The sequence below is a fragment of the Bubalus bubalis genome, chromosome X (assembly GCF_019923935.1).
Source record: "Bubalus bubalis isolate 160015118507 breed Murrah chromosome X, NDDB_SH_1, whole genome shotgun sequence".
NCBI classification, from domain to species: Eukaryota; Metazoa; Chordata; class Mammalia; order Artiodactyla; family Bovidae; genus Bubalus; species Bubalus bubalis.
Window position 1 is genome coordinate 47,036,282 of NC_059181.1, and position 20,990 is coordinate 47,057,271.

Genomic DNA, 20,990 nt, shown 5'->3' on the forward strand with positions numbered 1-20,990 from the left:
CTTCAGATATTCTGCTATTAATTTCTTCTATTTTTAATTTCAGTAGTAGTGTTGTATGTCTCTGTGTGTTTATTCTTTAATTCTTCTAGGTCTTTATTAATTGATTCTTGCATTTTCTCCATTCTGTTTTCAAGGTTTTTGATCATCTTTACTACCATTATTCTGAATTATTTTTCAGGTAATTTGCCTATTTCCTCTTCATTTATTTGGACTTCTGTGTTTCTAGTTTGTTCCTTCATTGTGTACTATTTCTCTGTCTTTTCATTATTTTTTTTTAACTTATTGTGTTTGAGGTCTCCTTTCTTTCTCCTTTTCTTTGAATTCTTTCTTCCTTTTTGTGTCTGTCCTCCTAAAGTTTGTCCAGTGGTTTGTGTAAGCTTCATATAGGGTGATATTGGTGCTGAATTTTTGTTTGTATTTTTTTTCCTGTGATGGACAAGGCTGAGTGAGGTGGTAATCCTGTCTGCTGATGATTGGGTTTGTATTTTTGTTTTGTTTGTTATTTAGATGAGGCATCCTGCACAGGGTGCTACTGCTGGTTGAGTGATGCTTGGTCTTGTATTCAAGCGGTTTCCTTTGTGTGAGTTCTCACTATTTGATACTCCCTCGTGTTAGTTCTCTGGTAGTCTAGGGTCTTGGATTCAGTGCTCCCACTCCAAAAGCTCAGCTCTTGATCTCTCCCTAAAGACCAGCCTAGGTCTAATCTACCAAGAGGGATTTCACCCAAAATGAAAGGGCCTTTACTTGAGTTCCAAAAGCCAGTGTGCAAGAACACAGTGGAGATCTCTGACTCAGTGGAACCTTGGTATTGCCTGCCATGTGGACAGGCCTCCTTGGATTGCAACAGATGATTAGAAGGTCTGTCTTTGGCAGTGGTCAGCAGAACCCTTGTAGAATTTTTAATGACGGTCACTCTGGCCAGTATGTGGTGATGCCTCATTGTAGTTTTTATTTGCATTTCTCTAATAATTAGCGATGCTGAGCATCTTTTCATGTGCCTATTGGCCTATGTGCCTATTGGTATATTTTCTTTGGAGAAATGTCTATTGAGGTCTTCTGCCCATTTCTTGATGGGATTGCTTGTTGTTTTGTTATTGATTTTATGAGCTATTTTCATATTTTGGGTATTAAGCCTTTGTCCCATCATTTGCAGATATTTCCTTCCAGTTCACATTGTGGCTTTTCATTTTTGTTTGTGGTTTCCTTTGTGGTACAAAAGCTTATAAGTTTGATTAGGTCCCATTTGTTTATTTTTGCTTTTACTTTTATTGCCTTCGGAGACTGACCTAAGAAAACAATGGCATGACTTATGTCAGAGAATTTTTTGCCTATCTTCTCATCTAGCAGTTGTATGGTATCATGCCTTATATCTAAGTCTTTAAGCCATTTTGAGTTTACTTTTGTGTGTGGTGTGAGGGAGTATTCTAATTTCATTTTTTAACATGTAGCTGTCCAGCTTTCCCAGCACCACTTGCTGAAGAGACTGTCTTTTCTCCATTGTGTAGTCTTGTCTCCTTGTTGAAGACATTGAACGTAGGTATGAGGGTTTACTTCTGGGCTCTCTATTCTGTTTAATTGAGTATAAATACTGTTCCATTACATAGTATACTATTTGACTATTTACTATTGATCAAGGTCCAGATTCTGTGCCTTAATGTTGACAAGGCACAAATGTTTTTTTGCCCAGTAGAGATGCAAATTATGTGTGTTCCAAAAAAAAGGTAATCACAACGATTACAGTTTTATTGCTCTATAGGGCAGTAACCATTTCTGGATTTAACACTGCAAACTTATTTCAGCATTCCTTTCCTTTCCTGACTATATAATTATCTGTTCCTCTAATGCTTCTGGAACCAGATTTGTAATGCTGCTTGTTCCCTCATTAATGATATACACTCACTATATATTTTCTGAGTCATGTTTCTAGCTTTTTGAAAATTATACTTTAGCAGATCCCACTGACATTCCTCCATTCTAACTCTTCTGGGAATACAAGGCAAGACCAGTGGGTCTCCTGCAGCACGCATGACCCTTTCTTCTGTGTCCCAAACAAAAGCTGTTTTAGAAAGACCCCAAATAAGACCAAAGCCCCAGACCCAACCTTCTGTGGGGCTGCTTGAGGATACCTTGCTTCCTCCACAGTCAATACACAGCTCACTCACCTTCATAGGTGGGGGCTGCTGCCTGAAGGTGGCTGTCTGTCGAGTGTCCTGCTTCCTAGCCACTTGGAGTTGTTGGGCAGCAGCGGCTGCGGCGGCCAAGGATTCAGGGATCGGGGGCTCCTGAGGCTCTGTCTGCCACTCTGCTTTCTGTTTCTCAAAGTAACTTTGGAGAAAAGAGACACTAGCTGGATCATTCTGAAAGCAAGGATAATCTTACCCCTCTTAAGGACTCCATGCTACAGAATAAAGAGGGTTGGGCTGTGGCTCACTGTAGAAAGCTCCTGCACCCTCTCCAGCACAAGGTTCTTCTCTATGCATACTAGGCCCACTGTCTGTTGGGAAAGGTAATCTTCCTGCTCCTTGGCTCTGACAGACTCAGGAAAATCAAGAAATCACAGGGCTATCTAAGTTCTCAAAGGACATTTGCCTACCCTCCATCCCAAGTTCCTCTGCAGCATTCCTATTAAGTGTCCTCAGGCCTCTGCTGACATACCTGTAGGAATAAGAAGCTCATCACTTCCACAGGCAACCTGCTCTACCTTAAGGAAGTTTGCTTCTTTCTACTGAACTGAACTTTATTTCTCTTTAAAGTAAGCCTAATTCTTAACTGTGAATCTTAAGATAAAGTTCTAAGTTAGTCCCTGGAGGCCATGAAAGCTCACCCTTCTGTATTTTCAAAGGTTTCTGGACACCTCTTGTAGACCTTGACTTGACTTCTAGATCTTAAGAGTCACAGACACACAGACACATAAAGTCATAGACATAGTCCTATATTCTCAAAACTGCACAAAGAACTTTGAAAGCCGTCTAGTAATTCTAGTCTAATCATCTAACAGCCCAACACAGAGACTTACCCAAGGTAATGCAATAAGTCAGCCACTGACTGGCCTGGGGCCATGACAGGCTTTATGTGTGTATATATACATACGTGTGTGTGTGTGCATGTGTGTGTGTGTTGCAGGGACAGGAGGTAGGCAGCTTACTCCAAGGAGAGCTTCTCCTCCTCTTCACATAGGTCAGGGAGCCTCTGCAGGCCCAGAGTCATGCGCAGGGCATCCACATGTTCCTTCAGTGGCTTATACTCATCATGTAGCCGCCGGGTAGACTCTAGCAGCTTGTTTAGGTCATTCTCAGACTGTTTGATAGTGTTTTCCATCTGGAACACAGAGTGAGGTAGGCACACAGAAAAAAAACTCCAAGATTCTCAGTGAGGCTCTACAGCTGAGTGGTTAAAAGCACAGGCTCCAGAGCCAGACCAATCTATGATCAACTCCTCAACCCACCACATATTCTTTGTGACTCTTGTCAAGCTTCAGTTTCTTCATCTATGTAATGGTGATAATAATAGTACCTACCTCGTATAATGTTGGTGAAGATTCAGTGATTGAATTAATATAAGCTCTTAGTATAGGGGCTATCACAGAGTAAAGGCTCAGTTTTGTTTGCTGATGTTTAGTTGCTACGTCGTGTCCAACTCTTTGCTACCCCTATGGACTGTAGCCTACCAGGCTCCTCTGTCCATGGGATTTCCCAGGCAAAAATACTGGAGTGGGTTGCCATTTCCTTCTCCAGAGGATCTTCCTGACCCAGGGATCATACCCACACCTCCTGCATTGGCAGGCAGATTCTTTACTGCTGAGCCACCAGGGAAGCCCCCAAAAGCTCAATAAATGGTAATTATCATTCAAATATAGAACCTTAAAGGTGGAATGGTCCTTAGAACTCATGTAGTACACACACCACCACCATTTTACAGGTCAGAGAATTGAGACTCAGAGAGAAGAAGGAACTTCCTCAGAGAAATGCTTCTTAGGAGCAAAGTCTAGGAAAAGCCTCAGGGCTTCTGTCTCCCAGGCCAGTGGCCCTTCTCCTAGATCAGTGTTTCCCAAAATGCAGTTACCAGATAAGCAGAATCAGCTGGGAACTCATTAGGAATGTAAGTTCTCAGGTACCACCCCAGATATAAGCAATCAGATTCTGGGGTGGAGTCCAACAATCTGTGTTTTAATAGGACCTCTAGATGACTTATGAGGCATGTTCAAGTTTGAGATCCACTGGTCCAGATTTTCAGCCCCTTTGTGATTCATATCTTGTTTTTTCTCTATGCTTGGTTAGCTGGTAGCAGAACTACCAACTCTTAATAAGACCCTCATATCCTGTGATCTTGTGACACAGAAAATCCCAAGTAACTATTATCCAAATTGCATTCATATTTTCTTTAAGATCCTAGGCCTGGCAATATCAGGAAAGAAATATTGCCAGATAAATGAGTTTCCCAAGAATGGAAACTTAGCTCCTTCAAATGTAATTTAAAAACAAAACAAAACTATTTCTCATTATCATAGGCTCTAAGGGTTGGGAAGAGCCTTACAGATCAGCACCTCCAATCTCCCTCCTGGTGAAGGAATCACCAATACCATTGCCCAGACAGGTGATCATCCAGACTATGCTTTAATAACTCTAAAAAGTGGGAAACCTGTCACCTTAGCAGTCAGTTCATTCCCCGCATTCTAACAGTCTCCAAAAGAGATACTCAAATGAGGGAGCCCCAGCTTGGTAGGCTGGCAAAGATGATTTGTTTGGCCTAGTTGAAAGCTTTGGAGCCCTAAATTTAAGTTGGACCCCAGAGGCATCTGCCTGCTCAGTCCCCCCACCCAACCCCACCATCAGAGGCATCTGCCTGCTCTGCTTTTCTCCAAGGCTAGCTCTCAACTCCCAGACTCCCAGAATCAGAGCACATCAGAGCTGAATAAGATCTCAGAAGTGGCTGAATCCCTCTCATGGCACAGAGAGGGAAAATGAGGCCCAGAGAGAAGGAACTTGTCCAGTGATACACAGTCAATCAGTGACAGAACCAGGGCTGGATCTCAGAACTCCTAGATTCTTCCATTTCACCACAGCCTGATGTCTACTCCCCTAAGTTGGCCACAGTCACGTCTTGAGGAGAGGTCACAGCACTCACTACAGCCTATTCCTCCGCAAAGTGCCCAGAAATAGACTTCAGGCAGCCAGCCACATACCACATTGATATCAGCGTGGATGAGTCGGAGTTCCTCCACATGGGCCATCTTCTCCTGTAGCAGGAGGTCCATCTCCTGCTTGTATTCCTTCAGGTGCCTCTCCTCTGATTCAAGGGCCTCAAACTCAGCCTTCAAACGGGTTTTGATCTTTTCCATCTGCAGGGTCTTGTTCCTGCAGTCCCCCAAATGGAGGAAACAGATCAGCAGGAGGAGGAAGGAAAGGGAGAATGGAGTACAGAGTTAGGCCCTGAGCCAGGGCTATCTTGTTAAGTCATCTTTCTAAGTTTCCCTCTCTTTAGGCAGAAGCAACCTGAAGATATGCCCACAAAGGTAGGGGATTCTTCTAACATAAAAGCTCAGTGAGTCTCAAATGTGGGTGATTGAGTTCCTTGATGGAACATTCGCAAATGTGGGTCAGGTTTTAGCTGGTAGATTAATTTAAGGGAGAGTACCATTAGCATTTAATGGACATGAGACAGAAATGCTAAACAGTCCCAATGAACAGGAAAGTCTCATAACACAACATCCGGAAAACAAAACAAAACAAAACAAAAAAAACTCTAGATAAGCACTACCCAATACATTTTCTACAATGGAGGAAATCTTCTGTACCTATGCTTTATAATACAGTGGCCACCAAGCACATGTAGCTTTGTTATTGTTCAGTCCCTCGGCCATGTCTGACACCTTATGACCCCATGGACTGCAGCACGCCAGGTTTCCATCTTCTTCACTATTTCCCGGAGATTGCTCAAACTCATGTCTATTGAATCAGTGATGCCATCCAACCGTCTCATCCTCTCTTGTCCCCTTCTCCTCCTGCCTTCAATCTTTACCAGCATCAGGGTCTTTTCCAATGAGTAAGATCGCATTAGGTGGCCAAAGTATTGGAGCTTCAGCTTCACCATCAGTCCTTGCAATGAATATTCAAGGTTGATTTCCTTTAGGATTGACTGGTTTGATCTCCTTGCAGTCAAAGGGACTCTCAAGAGTCTTCTCCAACATCACAGTTCAAAAGCATCAATTCTTCAGTGCTCAGCTTTCTTTATATTCCAAATCTCACATCCATACATGACTACTGGAAAACCATAGCTTTGACTATATGGATATTTGTTGGCAAAGTAATGTCTCTGTTTTTTAATACACTGACTAGGTTTGTCATAGCTTTCCTTCTAAAAGACAAGTGTCATTTAATTTTATGGCTCCAGTCACCATCCACAGTGATTTTGGAGCCCAAGTAAATAAAACCTGCCACTGCTTCCACTTTTCTCCCTTCTATATGCCATGAAGTGGTAGATGCCATGATCTTAGTTTTATGAATATTTAGTTTTTAGCCAGCATTTTCATTTTCCTCTTTCACTTTCAGCAAGAGGCTCTTTAGTTCTTCTTTGCTTTCTGCCATTAGGGTGGTGTCATCTGCATATCTGAAGTTGTTGGTATTTCTCCTGGAAATCTTGACTCCAGCTTGAGCTTCATTCAATCTGCCATCTCCCATGACGTACTCTGTATGTGAGTTAAATAAGGAGGGTGATAACATACAGCCTTGACCTACTCCTTTCCCAATCTGGAACCAGTACATTGTTCCATGTCCAGTTCTTACTGTTGTCTCTTCTCCTTACACAGGTTTCTCAGGAGGCAGGTAAGGTGGCCTGGTATTCCCATCCCTTTAAGGATTTTCCACAGTTTCTTGTGATCTACATGGTCAAAGGCTTTAGCATAGTCAATGAAGCAAATGTAGATGTTTTTTCCTGGAATTCCGCTGCTTTTTCTATGGCCCATCAGATGTTGGTAAGTTGATCTCTGATTCCTCTGCCTTTTCTAAATTCAGCTTGTACATCTGGAAGTTCTCGGTTGACATGCTGTTGAAACCTGGCTTGAAGGATTTTGAACATTGCCTTGCTAGTATGTGAAATGAGTACAATTGTGCAGTAGTTTGAACATTCTTTGGCATTGCCTTTCTTTGGGATTGGAATGAAAACTGACTTTTTCCAGTCCTTTGGCCACTGCTGAGTTTTCCAAATTTGCTGGCATATTGAATGCAGCACTTTCTCAGCATCATCTTTTAGGATTTGAAATAGCTCAGCTGGAATTCCATAACTTCCGCTAGCTTTTTCTGTAGTAATGCTTCCTCAGGCCCACTTGACTTCACACTCCAAGTTGTCTGGCTCTAGGTAAATGATCACACCATCATAGTTATCTGGGTCATTAAGATCTTTTTTGTACCATTCGCCTGTGTATTCTTGCCATGTCTTCTTAATGTCTTCTGTTTCATGTAGCTACTGAGCATTCAAAATATGGCTAATGCAAGTGAGGAATTGAATTTTGAATTTTGTTTAATTTTAATTAATCAATTAAAATTAAATTTTAACAGTCACATGGGAATAATGGCTCTCATATTGGAGCACACAACTCTATAGGGTCTCCTCATCAGTTCCAGAAGAGGCAGGGGATGGGAAGAACTGCAGTTCATTTCTTTCCTTAGAAAAATAAAGCCTATTTCTGGTTGTTAATTCACAGATGCATACCATTGTGCTCAGTAATCCCACTTTATTCTAAGGAAATAAGTTAAGGAAGCAAAAAGTTAATACACATGGATATGTTTTCTGGACTACAAGTGAAATTGGACTGTTTGGCAGATACTAAAAAGAAGAATCATTATTAAGACTTGTGACCAGAAAATGTTGAAGATACTCAGTAAAAAAATTAAAACGTATATACACTAAGATGCAATTTCAAAATACATGTGCATGTGACTAAACAAAATTGGCAAGAGTACAGTTTCAAGGCTCTTTGGGACCACTGAAGCCTGCCTAAGTGAAAGAGCCTTAAAATTTAGGAAGGAAGCCACTCCAGGGCACACTGTTGTCCTCCAACTTGCTCTCTACTTTCTGGTTCTCAAGTTCTGTCTAACCATTTTCTATTACTCAGATTAGGTATCTCCTTTATTCTACCTCTCTAGCTGGCTTTCTTATCTGCCTCAGTCCATCCATCCCATGGTTATTCTTGATCCACACCCTGGCCTCTGACCTCAGCCTGTTTCTGTCTTCATTCTCTCTCCTTTATTAACACTGCCTGTGGCTCCTGCCTCAAAAAGTGATCCTCAATGGCACAGAACCACAGAAAGAATTATGTTAGTGGGTAGCTGATGATAGGGGGATTTTTTCCTTTCAATATTCAAAAATTTCTTTTCAAGTTATTATATTGCTTTTACCTTAGGAAAGGTTAAAAGGATGGATATTATTATCCCATTTGTAAAAAAGTAAATTGGGGGTTCGGGATGGTAAGTTGCCCAAGACAAGAGAGCTAGTAAATGGGATGTTGGCGTTTGAACTCAGGGCTCTCTAATGCCACCCACTACTCCACATGGCCTGATGGGAGTTACCAGGCTAAAGGGCATAATAAACATATTGAGTGTTCTTGGGATATCTGCTCAACTACCTTATAGAGGGATGATAATGGTTTTTCCTTGTCGATTAATCCACTATTTGGAGCCCCTCACATCTACACTTCTATTCTTTTCCACTAGATTACTCAGGGCTCCCTAGAGTCTCAGTCCCTTTGCCAGAAATCCAGGTTGGGGAATCTGTTGTGGGCCCTACAACTTTTGCAACAGTGTGAGAACTTCTTTGATATAATTGTTTTACAGTTTGTGGGCCATCTGCTTGGTGGCTCTATGACGGGGCTAAAGGCAACCTTCTTCAAGAAGAGTTATGCCACACACAGCACCTTCTAGGTTTGCTGCAGCCAGAGCCCCTATCCCCATGGTGGCCACTGCTGATCCGTGACTCTGCAGGAGAGACTCAATCAAAGGCAGTTTGGCCTTGGAATACAAAATGAAGCAGGACAGAGGCTAACAGAGTTTGGACAAGAGAATGCACTGGTCATAGAAAACACCCTCTTCCAACAATACAAGAGACAACTCCACACATGGACATTACCAGATGGTCAACACCCAAATCAGACTGATTACGTTCTTTGCATCCAAAGATGTAGAAACTCTATATAGTCAGCAAAAACAAGACTGGGTGCTGACTGTGTCTCAGATCATGAATTCCTTATTGCAAAATTCAGAATTAAATTGAAGAAAGTAGGGGAAACCACTACACTATTCAGGAATGACCAAAATCAAATCCCTTATGATTATACAGTGGAAGTGACACATAAATTCCAGGGATAAGATTTGATAGAGTGCCTGAAGAACTATGAATGGAGGTTCATAACATTTTACAGAAGGCTGTGGTCAAAACCACCCCCAAGAAAGAGAAATACAAAAAGGTTGTCTGAGAAGACCCTATAAATTGTCAAAAAAAAAAAAAAAAAAGAGAGAGAGAGAGAGAAGAAAAAGGCAAAGGAGAAAAAGAAAGATATATCCATCTGAATGCAGAGTTTCAAAGAATAGCAAGGAGAGATAAGAAAGCCTTCCTCAGTGATCAATGCAAAGAAATAGAGGAAAACAACAGAATGGGAAAGACTAGAGATCTCTTCTAGAAAATTAGAGATACCAAGGGAACATTTCATGCAAAGATGGGCATAATAAAGGACAGAAATGGTATGGACCTAACAGAAGCAGAAGGTATTAAGAAGAGGTGGCAAGAACACACAGAAAACTACACAAAAAATATCTTAATGACCCAGATAACCACGATGGTATGATCACTCGCCTAGAGCCAGACTCCTGGAGTGTGAAGTTAAGTGGGCCTTAGGAAGCATCACTATGAACAAAGTTAGTGGAGGTGATAGAATTCCAGCTGAGCTATTTAAAACCCTAAAAGATGATGCTGAGAAAGTGCTACACTCAACATGCCAGCAAATTTGGAAAACTCAGCAGTTCCCACAGGACTGGAAAAGGTCAGTTTTCATTCGAATCCCAAAAAAAGGCAATGCCAAAGAATGTTCAAACTACCGCACAATTGCAATCATCTCATGTGCTAGCAAAGTAATGCTCAAAATTCTCCAAGCAAGGCTTCAACAGTATGTGAACTGAGTATTTCCAGATGTACAAGCCAGATTTATAAGTGGCAGAGGAACCAGAGATCAAATAGCCAATATTCATTGGATCAAAGAAAAAGCAAAAGAATTCTGGAAAAAACAATTTACTTTTGCTGCACTGACTACACTAAAGCCTTTGACTATGTGGATCATAACAAACTGGAATATTCTTTAAGAGATGGAAATACCAGATCACCTTTCTTGCCTCCTGAGAAACATATATGCAGGTCAAGAAGCAACAGTTAGAACCAGATATGCAGCAATGGATTGCTTCCAAATTGGGAAAGGAGTACGTCAAGGCTGTATATTGTCACTCTGCTTATTTAAGTTATATGCAAAGTACATCATGCAAATGCCAGACTGAGGAAGCACAAGCTGGAATCAAGATTGCTGGGAGAAATATCAATAACCTCAGATATGCAGATAACTCCACCCTTTTGTCAGAAAGCAAAGAGGAACTAAAGAGCCTCCTGATGAAAGTGAACGAGGAAAATGAGAAAGCTGGCTTAAAACTCAACATTCAAAACATAAAGATGATGGCATCTGGTCCCAACACTTCAATGGCAATAGATTGGGAAACAATGGAAACAGTGACAGACTTTATTTTCTTGAGTTCCAAAATCACGGCAGATGGTGACTGCAGCCATGAGATTAAAAGGTGCTTGCTCCTTGGAAGAAAAGCTCTGACAAACCTAGACTGCGTATTAAAATGCAGAGACATTACTTTGTCAACAAAGGTCTGTCTAGTCAAAGCTATGGTTTTTCCAGTAGTCATGTATGGATGTGAGAGTTGGCCCATAAAGAAAGCTGAATGCCAAAGAATTGATGCTTTGGAATTGCAGTATTGGAGAAGACTCTTGAGAGACCCTTGGACTTCAAGGAGATTAAACCAGTCAATCCTAAAGGAAATCAATCTTGAATGTTCATTGGAAGAACGGAAGCTGAAGCTACAATACTTTGGCCACCTGATATGAAGAATTGACTCATGGAAAAGCCCCTGATGCTGGGAAAGATTGAAGGCAGGAGGAAAAGGGGACCACAGAAGATGAGATGGTTGGATGTCATCACTAACTCGAGAAACACGTTTGAGCAAACTCCAGGAGCTGGTGATGGACAGGGAAGACTGGCGTGCTGTAGTCCATTGGATCGCAAAATGCTGGACATGACTGAGTGACTCACTGCAGATGGTGACTGCAGCCATGAAATTAAAAGACGCTTACTGCTTGGAAGGAAAGTTATGACCAACCTAGATAGCATATTCAAAAGCAGAGACATTACTTTGTCAACAAAGGTTCGTCTAGTCAAGGCTATGGTTTTTCCTCTGGTCATGTATGGATGTGAGAGTTGGACTGTGAAGAAGACTGAGCGCTGAAGAATTGATGCTTTTGAACTGTGGTGTTGGAGAAGACTCTTGAGAGTCCCTTGGACTGCAAGGAGATCCAACCAGTCCATTCTGAAGGAGATCAGCCCTGGGATTTCTTTGGAAGGAATGATGCTGAAGCTGAAACTCCAGTACTTTGGCCACCTCATGCGAAGAGTTGACTCATTGGAAAAGACTCTGATGCTGGGAGGTATTGGGGACAAGAGGAGAAGGGGACGACAGAGGATGAGATGGCTGGATGGCATCACTGACTCGATGGACGTGAGTCTGAGTGAACTCCGGGAGTTGGTGATGGACAGGGAGGCCTGGCGTACTGCGATTCATGGGGTCTCAAAGAGTTGGACACGACTGAGCGACTGATCTGATCTGATCTGAACTGAGCGACTGAACTGAATTGAGATGATATATAGAGCACTCTAAATTTCACTATCCCTACGTCAATCTACAAAAGGGATAACTGAGATTCAGAGTGATACAGTGCCTCACTCTGATTCATACAGCCAGTCTGTGGCAGTGCTGGGCCTAGAACCCATTTGTGCAGAACCATATTATGAAAGGAACATTAGCTTTAGATTCAGATAGAGAATAATTCCTAATTCTGCCTCTGACTAGCTATTTGCCCTTAGACATTATGAATAACAACTATATTTATAGTTTAATTGTATTCATTGTGCACTGATTCTGTACCAATTATAGAGGGCTTAATGATACATTCATTCAACAAATACTTATGGAACGTCTATCACATGCCAGCCACTGTACTAGCTGCTAGAGATAGAGTGGAGAAACAGGACAGTCTGTGGAGAAGAAGCTTCCTCTAATGAGGAAAATAGACCCTGAACATATGTAAAACAAAGTGATGAATAATATGGATGAGATGCAGATTACAATGGAAGGACACACCAAAGGGTTCTAACATATTCTGAGGGGCACCATAGTCAAGGGGGCAGTCAGGGGAAGCTTCCTTGAGAACCTGAGAATGTGACATCTAAGCTAAGACCTGGAGAATATGTAGGACGTAGCTGGTGGGTAGCAGATAGACACTGAGTAGAGTATTTCAGGCAGAGAGAATACTATTAGCAATGGCCCTGGAACTGAAAAGGACATGACACATTAGAGGAACTGAAAAAAGGTCAGTGTGGCTGGAACATCTACTGCAAGAGGTGTGTGTATAGGGGGAGAAAGTGTCTGAGATGAAGGTAGGGAAGTTGCCAGAATACAGCCTGGGGACTGAGATAAGGAGTTAGTACATTTATCTTCTGGAGAAGGGATAATTGTTATAGAAATTTAAGCAGCAGGAGAGTGATATAATCTGATTATCTTATTTTACTTCTCTCAACCCTGGTCTCCTCATAAGTAAAACAGGAATAATAACAGCACTTAACTTTCACAGGTTGCATGGTAAGGGTTAAATGAGCTAAGACAGGAAAAGTTCCCAAGCAGAGTATACGGCACATGGTGGGCAGTCAACAAATAGTACCTCTCCCTGCCCACACTGCCCATCTCTTCTGTTATGGCTATCTCCTTTACCATAGTGGTTTAAACTTTGTTATAAAGAGTCTACAATGGGTACAATGTATGTATAATGTATGTGTATGCATGTGTGCACATGTACTAGCATGAGAAGCAAGGTATATTACCACTTACTAAGATTATAATAATCATTAGCATAAGAATAGTGGAATTTTATAGGGCTGGCTCAAGCCTTTCTAATTTGTAATCTATTCAGTTAAGATACTAGCAATTAGTACTAAAATCAGGGGTGAGAAATCAGGGGTAAGAGGTCTCTCTCATTGACACTTTGTATAAATCAACATAGCATACATTTCCCTGCTTGGGTGAGTGCCTTTTATCTAATCCTTCCTCCTCCATGTCTTCCATCCATGTCCAATATTGCTTATAGACAACTCCAAGTTGTTGGGCAGGATACACTGTAATCCCAGATTAAATAAAAATAAACCAAAGGTTTTCACCTGGTGGGGTCACAGTTAAAATGTTGCCTGGATTTGGAAAATCAAAGGCACAAAGGCTTCCTCAAAGCACCATGGTATTTTCTCTCCTTCAGGAGGAGGACTGTCATCAGCAAAATGGCAACTTTGTCCTTTGGGTATGAGGCCCAGGGTAGTCACAGTCCAAGGTGTTTGGAGCCTTTTTCTATTGTCCACTGTGGCAAGAAATGCCAAGGACTGCAGACCCCAACTAAGGAGCAGAAGGGCTGACTCCTTATTATGAGAGGGAAGCAGAGTTATTTACTGTTATTTCTAAAGTCATTTTCTCGGGGTTGGGGGGCGGGGAGCCTGGCCCATCCTTTAGTGGAGGGACAGCTGTATTATTACGGCTTTTGATGGTACTACAGTTACCTCTTAGCAGTGGTCTATCCTGCTTATGGATATGCAATGGCTTCAGCACCGTTTGTTGCAAAGACTGTCCTTCCTTTGTTGGATTACTTTTTCACCTGTCAAAAATCACTTGGCTATACTTCTATGGGTCAATTTCTGGCTTCTCAATTTTGTTCCAATTATCTATATGTCTGTCCCTTTGCTGATATCACCCAGTTTTAATCACTGTAGCTATGTAATATGTTTTGAAACCAGGAAGTGTGATTTCTACCACTTTATTTTTATATCTCAAGATTCTTTTAGCTATTCTAGTTCTTTTGCCTTGCCATATACATTTTAGAATAATTTTGTCTATATCTACCAAAAATCTTTCTTGGATTTTGGTGGGAATTTTGTTAAAGTTGTATATTGATTTGGGAGGATTTGTGTCTTTATTATATTGACTCATCTTCTAAACCCTGAATACAGTGTCCTTCTATTCAAATCTCCTTTGATTTCTTTTATTAGCATTTTGTAGTTTTCAGCAAAAAGTGCTATACATTTTTGGTTAAATCTTTGTCAAACTTAGGTATTTCATGCTTCTGAATACTTGTAAGTGGTTTCATACTTTGTAAACATAGTTTCCACATGCATATTGCTATTTATAGTGCTGATCTTAATTTTGCAATCTTGTTGACTCACTTATTAGACATAGGAGTTTGTTTTGTTATTGACTTATCAGGATTTCCTACATTCCAAATCACGTTATCTGAAAACAAGAACAGTTTTATTTCTCTTTCCATATTGTATGTCTTTAATTTACTTTCTTGTCTAACCTCTAGAGCTATATTGACTAGCAGTGCTGAGAGTGGACATCCTTGCTTTGCTCATGATCTAAGTGGGACAGCATTCGTTTTTTCACAAGTGTAATGTTAGCTAGCCAAAGGCTATTTGCAGATGTATTTTATCAAGTTGAGAAAGTACTCCCACCATCCCCCTCCCCGACTCATAGCTTTTTAAGAGATTTTATCATAAATATGTGCTGAATTTTGTCAAGTGTTTTATCTGTATTTCTGGACATAATCATGATATTTTTCTTGCTTAGCCTTTTAAAATGATATGTAACATTGATTGATTTTTTAATAACAAATTAACCTTGCATCTCTAGAATAAATCTCTTATGGTCATGGGGTCATTTCTTTTTATATATAGTTGAATTCTATTTGTTAATACTTTGATGATGATTTTTACATCTATAACCATGGAAGATTTTAGTTTGTAATTTCCTTGTACTCTCTTTACCTGAAATTGGTATCAGGACATTAAGACATAAAATTAAGATGTAAAAGACATAAAATTAAGACATAAAATAAATGGAAAAGTGTTCTTTCCAATTCTGCTTTCTGGAGAGACTGTTAAGAGTTGAGGTTAATTCTGTTTAACCATTTGGTAGACTTTTCCAGTGAAAGCAAATGGGCATGGAAGTTCTCGTTTGGGGAGTTTCAAAATTAAATTAAAAATTTTTAATTTTCTAAATAGTTTCAGGGTTATTCAATTTATCTATTCTATATTGGAATAGTTATGGTAGTGTTTTTTTTTTTTTTTTTTTGAGAATTTCTCCATTTCATGTAATTTCTTTAATTTACACAGCTAGAGTTGTTCAGATTATATTCTTTACAGCCAAAGATGGAGAAGCTCTATATAGTCAGCAAAAACAAGAATGGGAGCTGACTGTGGCTCACATCATGAGCTCTTTATTGCCAAATTCAGACTTAAATTGAAGAAAGTAGGGAAAACCACTAGACTATTCAGGTATGACCTAAATCAAATCACCTATGATTATACAGTGGAAGTGAGAAATAGACTTAAGGGACTAGATCTGATAGACAGAGTGCCTGATGAACTATGGATGGAGGTATGTGACATTGTACAGGAGACAGGGATCAAGACCATCCCCATGGAAAAGAAATGCAAAAAAGCAAAATGGCTGTCTGGGGAGGCCTTACAAATAGCTGTGAAAAGAAGAGAAGCGAAAAGCAAAGGAGAAAGGGAAAGATATAAGCATCTAAATGCAGAGTTCCAAAGAATAGCAAGAAGAGATAAGAAAGCCTTCCTCAGCTATCAATTCAAAGAAATAGAGGAAGACAACAGAATGGGAAAGACGAGAGATCTCTTCAAGAAAATTAGAGATACCAAGGAAACATTTCATGCAAAGATGGGCTCGATAAAGGACAGAAATGGTATGCACCTAACAGAAGCAGAAGATATTAAGAAGAGGTGGCAAGAATACAAAGAAGAACTGTACAAAAAAAGAGCTTCACAACCAAGATAATCATGATGGTATGATCACTCACCTAGAGCCAGACATCCTGGAATGTGAAGTCAAGTGGGCCTTAGAAAGCATCACTATGAACAAAGCTAGTGGAGGTGATGGAATTCCAGTTGAGCTATTTCAAATCCTGAAAGATGATGCTGTGAAAGTGCTGCACTGGATATGCCAGCAAATTTGGAAAACTCAGCAGTGGCCACAGGACTGGAAAAAGTCAGTTTTCATTCCAATCCCAAAGAAAGGCAATGCCAAAGAATGCTCAAACTACCACACAATTGCATTCATCTCATACGCTAGTAAAGTAGTAATGCTCGAAATTCTCCAAGCCAGGCTTCAGCAATACGTGAACTGTGAACTTCCAGATTTTCAAGCTGATTTTAGAAAAGGCAGAGGAACCAGAGATCAAATTGCCTACATCAGCTGGATCATGGAAAAAGCAAGAGAGTTAAAGAAAAACATCTATTTCTGCTTTATTGACTATGCCAAAGCCTTTGACTGTGTGAATCACAACAAACTGTGGAAAATTCTGAAAGAGATGGGAATACCAGACCACCTGACCTATGTCTTGAGAAACCTATATGCAGGTCAGGAAGCAACAGTTCGAACTGGACATGGAACAACAGACAGGTTCCAAATAGGAAAAGGAGTACGTCAAGGCTGTATATTGTCATCCTGCTTATTTAGCTTATATGCAGAGTACATCATGAGAAACGCTGGGCTGGAAGAAGCACAAGCTGGAATCAAGATTGGCAGGAGAAATATAAATAAACTCAGATATGCAGTTGACACCACCCTTATGGCAGAAAGTGAAGAGGAACTAAAAAGCCTCTTGATGAAAGGGAAAGAAGAGAGTCAAAAAGTTGGCTTAAAGCTCAATATTCATAAAACGAAGATCATGGCATCTGGCCCCATCACTACATGGGAAATAGATGGGGAAACAGTATCAAACTTTATTTTTCTGGGCTCCAAAATCACTGCAGATGGTGACTGCAGCCACGAAATTAAAAGATGCTTACTCCTTGGAAGGAAAGTTATGACCAACCTAGATAGCATATTGAAAAGCAGAGACATTACTTTGAAAACAAAGGTCCGTCTAGTCAAGGCTATGGTTTTTCCAGTGGTCATGTATGGATGTGAGAGTTGGACTGTGAAGAAAGCTGAGTGCCGAAGAATGGATGCTTTAGAATGTGGTGTTGGAGAAGACTCTTGAGAGTGCCTTGGACTGCAAGGAGATCCAACCAGTCCATTCTGAAGGAGATCAGTCCTGGGTGTTCTTTGGAAGGAATGATGGTAAAGCTGAAACTCCAGTACTTTGGCCACCTCATGTGAAGAGTTGACTCATTGGAAAAGACTGATGCTGGAAGGGATTGGGGGCAGGAGGAGAAGGGGACGACAGAGAATGAGATGGCTGGATGGCATCACCAACTCTATGGACGTGAGTCTGAGTAAACTCCGTGAGTTGGTGATGGACAGTGAAGCCTTGCGTGCTGCGATTCATGGGGTCGCAAAGAGTCAGACACTACTGAGCAACTGAACTGAACTGAACTGAACTGAGAGTTGTTCAGAGTATTCTCTTGCTCTTCTTTTGAAATCTGTGGGTTTAGTAGTGATAGCTTCTGTTCCATTCCTGATATCCATAATTTGTGTCTTCTCTCTTTTCTGTTAATTTTGCTAGAGGTTTTTCAATTTTGCATATTTTTCAAATGATCAGCTTTCTGTTTAATTGATTTCCCTATTGTTTTGTTCCTGTTTTGAATCATTGGTATCTGGTCTTATTTGTATTATTCCCTATATTCTGCCTGCCATACATTTGTTCTGCTCTTCTTTTCTAGTTATTTGAGGCGGGAGCTAAAATTATTAATTAGAAGTATTTCCTCTGTTCTAATGTAAGTATTTGTAGGTCATATTTCCCTCTCACCACTACTTTTGTGGTATCCCACACATTTTGATATGTTTAATTTTCATTTTCGCTCAGTTCAGTTCAGTTCAGTCACTTAGTCATGTCCGACTCTTTGCGACCCCATGAATCGCAGCACGCCAGGCCTCCCTGTCTATCACCAACCCCTGGAGTTCACTCAGACTCACGTCCATCGACTCAGTGATGCCATCCAGCCATCTCATCCTCTGTCGTCCCCTTCTCCTCCTGCCCCCAATCCCTCCCAGCATCACAGTCTTTTCCAATGAGTCAAGTCTTCACATGAGGTGGCCAAAGTACTGGAGTTTCAGCTTTACCATCATTCCTTCCAAAGAAATCCCAGGGCTGATCTTCAGAATGGACTGGTTGGATCTTCTTGCAGTCCAATGGACTCTCAAGAATCTTCTCCGACACTACAGTTCAAAAGCATCAATTCTTCAGTGCTCAGCCTTCTTCACAGTCCAACTCTCACATCCATACATGACCACTGGAAAAACCATAGCCTTGACTAGATGGACCTTTGTTGGAAAAGTAATATCTTTGCTTTTGAATATGCTATCTAGGTTGGTCATAACTTTCCTTCCAAGGAGTAAGCGTCTTTTAATTTCATGGCTGCAGTCACCATCTGCAGTGATTTTGGAGCCCCAAAAAATAAAGTCTGACACTGTTTCCACTGTTTCCCCATCTATTTCCCATGAAGTGATGGGACCGGATGCCATGATCTTCGTTTTCTGAATGTTGAGCTTTAAGCCAACTTTTTCACTCTCCACTTACACTTTCATCAAGAGGCTTTTTAGTTCCTGTTCACTTTATGCCATAAGGGTGATGTCATCTGCATATCTGAGGTTATTGATATTTCTCCCAGCAATCTTGATTCCAGCTTGTGTTTCTTCCAGTCCAGCATTTCTCATGATGTACTCTGCATATAAGTTAAATAAGCAGAGTGACAATATACAGCCTTGATGTACTCCTTTTCCTATTTGGAACCAGTCTGTTGTTCCAAGTCCAGTTCTAACTGTTGCTTCTTGACCTGCATACAGATATCTCAAGACGCAAGTCAGGTGGTCTGGTATTCCCATCTCTTTCAGAATTTTCCACAGTTTGTTGTGATCCACACAGTCAAAGGCTTCGGCATAGTCAATAGAGCAGAAATAGATGTTTTTCTGGAACTCTCTTGCTTTTTCCATGATCCAGCGGATGTTGGCAATTTGATCTCTGGTTCCTCTGCCTTTTCTAAAACCAGCTTGAACATCAGGAAGTTCACGGTTCACATATTGCTGAAGCCTGGCTTGGAGAATTTTGAGCATTACTTTATTAGCGTGTGAGATGAGTGCAATTGTGCGGTAGTTTGAGCATTCTTTGGCATTGCCTTTCTTTGGGATTGGAATGAAAACTGACCTTTTCCAGTCCTGTGGTCACTTCTGAGTTTTCAATATTTTCCATGTATTTTTAGTTCCCTTGAGGCTTCATCTTTAAAACATGCATTATTTTAGAAGTGTTTTTTATATAATTCAAATACTTACAGACTTCCTTGGTACTTTTTTTCTGATTTCTATTTTGAATTTATTAATGTCAGAGAAAACACTCTGTACTTCCATTCTTTAAATTTGTTAATTTTTAATATTTATTTATTTATCAACGTTAACCTCATTTTATTTCCTTTTATTATTAGTTTTTAATTTAAATTTATTTATTTTAATTGGAGGCTAATTACTTTACAATATTGTATTATTTTTACTATACATCAACATGCATCTGTCATGGGTGTACACGTGTTCCCCATCCTGAAGCCCCCTCCACCTCTCTCTCCATACCATCCCTCTGGGTCATCCTAGTGCACCAGCCCCAAGCATCCTGTATCCTGCATTGAACCTGGACTGGCGATTTGTTTCTTATATGATATTATACATGTTTCAATGCCATTCTCCCAAAACATCCCACCCTCGCCCTCTCCCACAGAGTCCAAAAGACTGTTCTATACATCTTTGTCTCTTTTGCTGTCTCGCATACAGGGTTATCATTACCATCTTTCTAAATTCCATATATATGCATTAGTATACTGTATTGGTGTTTTTCTTTCTGGCTTACTTCACTCTGTATAATTTTTTTATATCCCAGAATATCATCTATCTATATTGGTATATGTTCCATGAACACTTGAAAAGTATGCATATCCTGTTGTTGAGTGGAGTGTTCTATAAACGTTAATTAGATTCTGTCATTGATGATGTTGTAAGAGCTCTATACCCTTGCTGATTTTCTGTCTAGTTCTGTCAAGTGAGAGACGTATGTTAAAGCCTTCAGCTATAACTGTGGCTTTGTCTCTCTCCTCTTTTGATTCTAACAGATTTGTCCTACATATTTTACAGTTCTATTGTTGGTTTGTACCCATTTAGGACTGCTAGGTCTTCCTGGCAGCTACACACTTTTGTCATTATCTAATGTACCTCTTCACACACAAGCAAAGTAATGTGCAAAATTCTCCAAGCAACGTTTCAACAGTACGTGAATCAAGAACTTCCAGATGTTCAAGCTGGATTTAGAAAAGTCAGAGAAACCAAGACCAAATTGCCAACATCCATTGGATCATAGAAACCAAGAGAATTCCAGAAAAAGCATCTACTTTTGTTTCAGTGACTACACTAAAGCCTTTGACTGTGTGAATCACAACAAACTGTGGAAAATTCTTCAAGAAATGGGAATACCAGAACATCTTACTTGCCTCCTGAGAAAACTGTATGCAGGGCAAGGAGCAACAGTTAGAACCAGATATGGAACAGTGGACTGCTTCCAAATTAGGAGAGGAGTATGTCAAGGCTGTATATTGTCACCCCACTTATTTAACTTATATCCAGAGTACATCAAGTGAAATGCTG

General features: G+C 40.5%; 1 protein-coding gene across 3 annotated transcripts in view; it reads right to left on the reverse strand.

The window, feature by feature from the left end:
- Positions 1-20,990, reverse strand: part of ZC4H2 (zinc finger C4H2-type containing) — a 75,968-nt gene that overhangs the window by 20,478 nt on the left and 34,500 nt on the right. The window contains exons 2-5 of one of the 3 annotated variants that reach the window (XM_044936624.1): positions 5,183-5,354; positions 3,146-3,318; positions 2,163-2,325; positions 449-1,286 (exon numbers count right to left, since the gene is read on the reverse strand). In XM_044936624.1, the coding sequence (XP_044792559.1) occupies positions 1,266-1,286; positions 2,163-2,325; positions 3,146-3,318; positions 5,183-5,354 (529 nt within the window). In that variant the 3' untranslated portion in view covers positions 449-1,265. Of the gene's footprint in view, positions 1-448; positions 1,287-2,162; positions 2,326-3,145; positions 3,319-5,182; positions 5,355-20,990 lie in introns of those variants that run through there. The other 2 variants (XM_006061355.3, XM_006061356.3) reach the window with 2 other exon arrangements.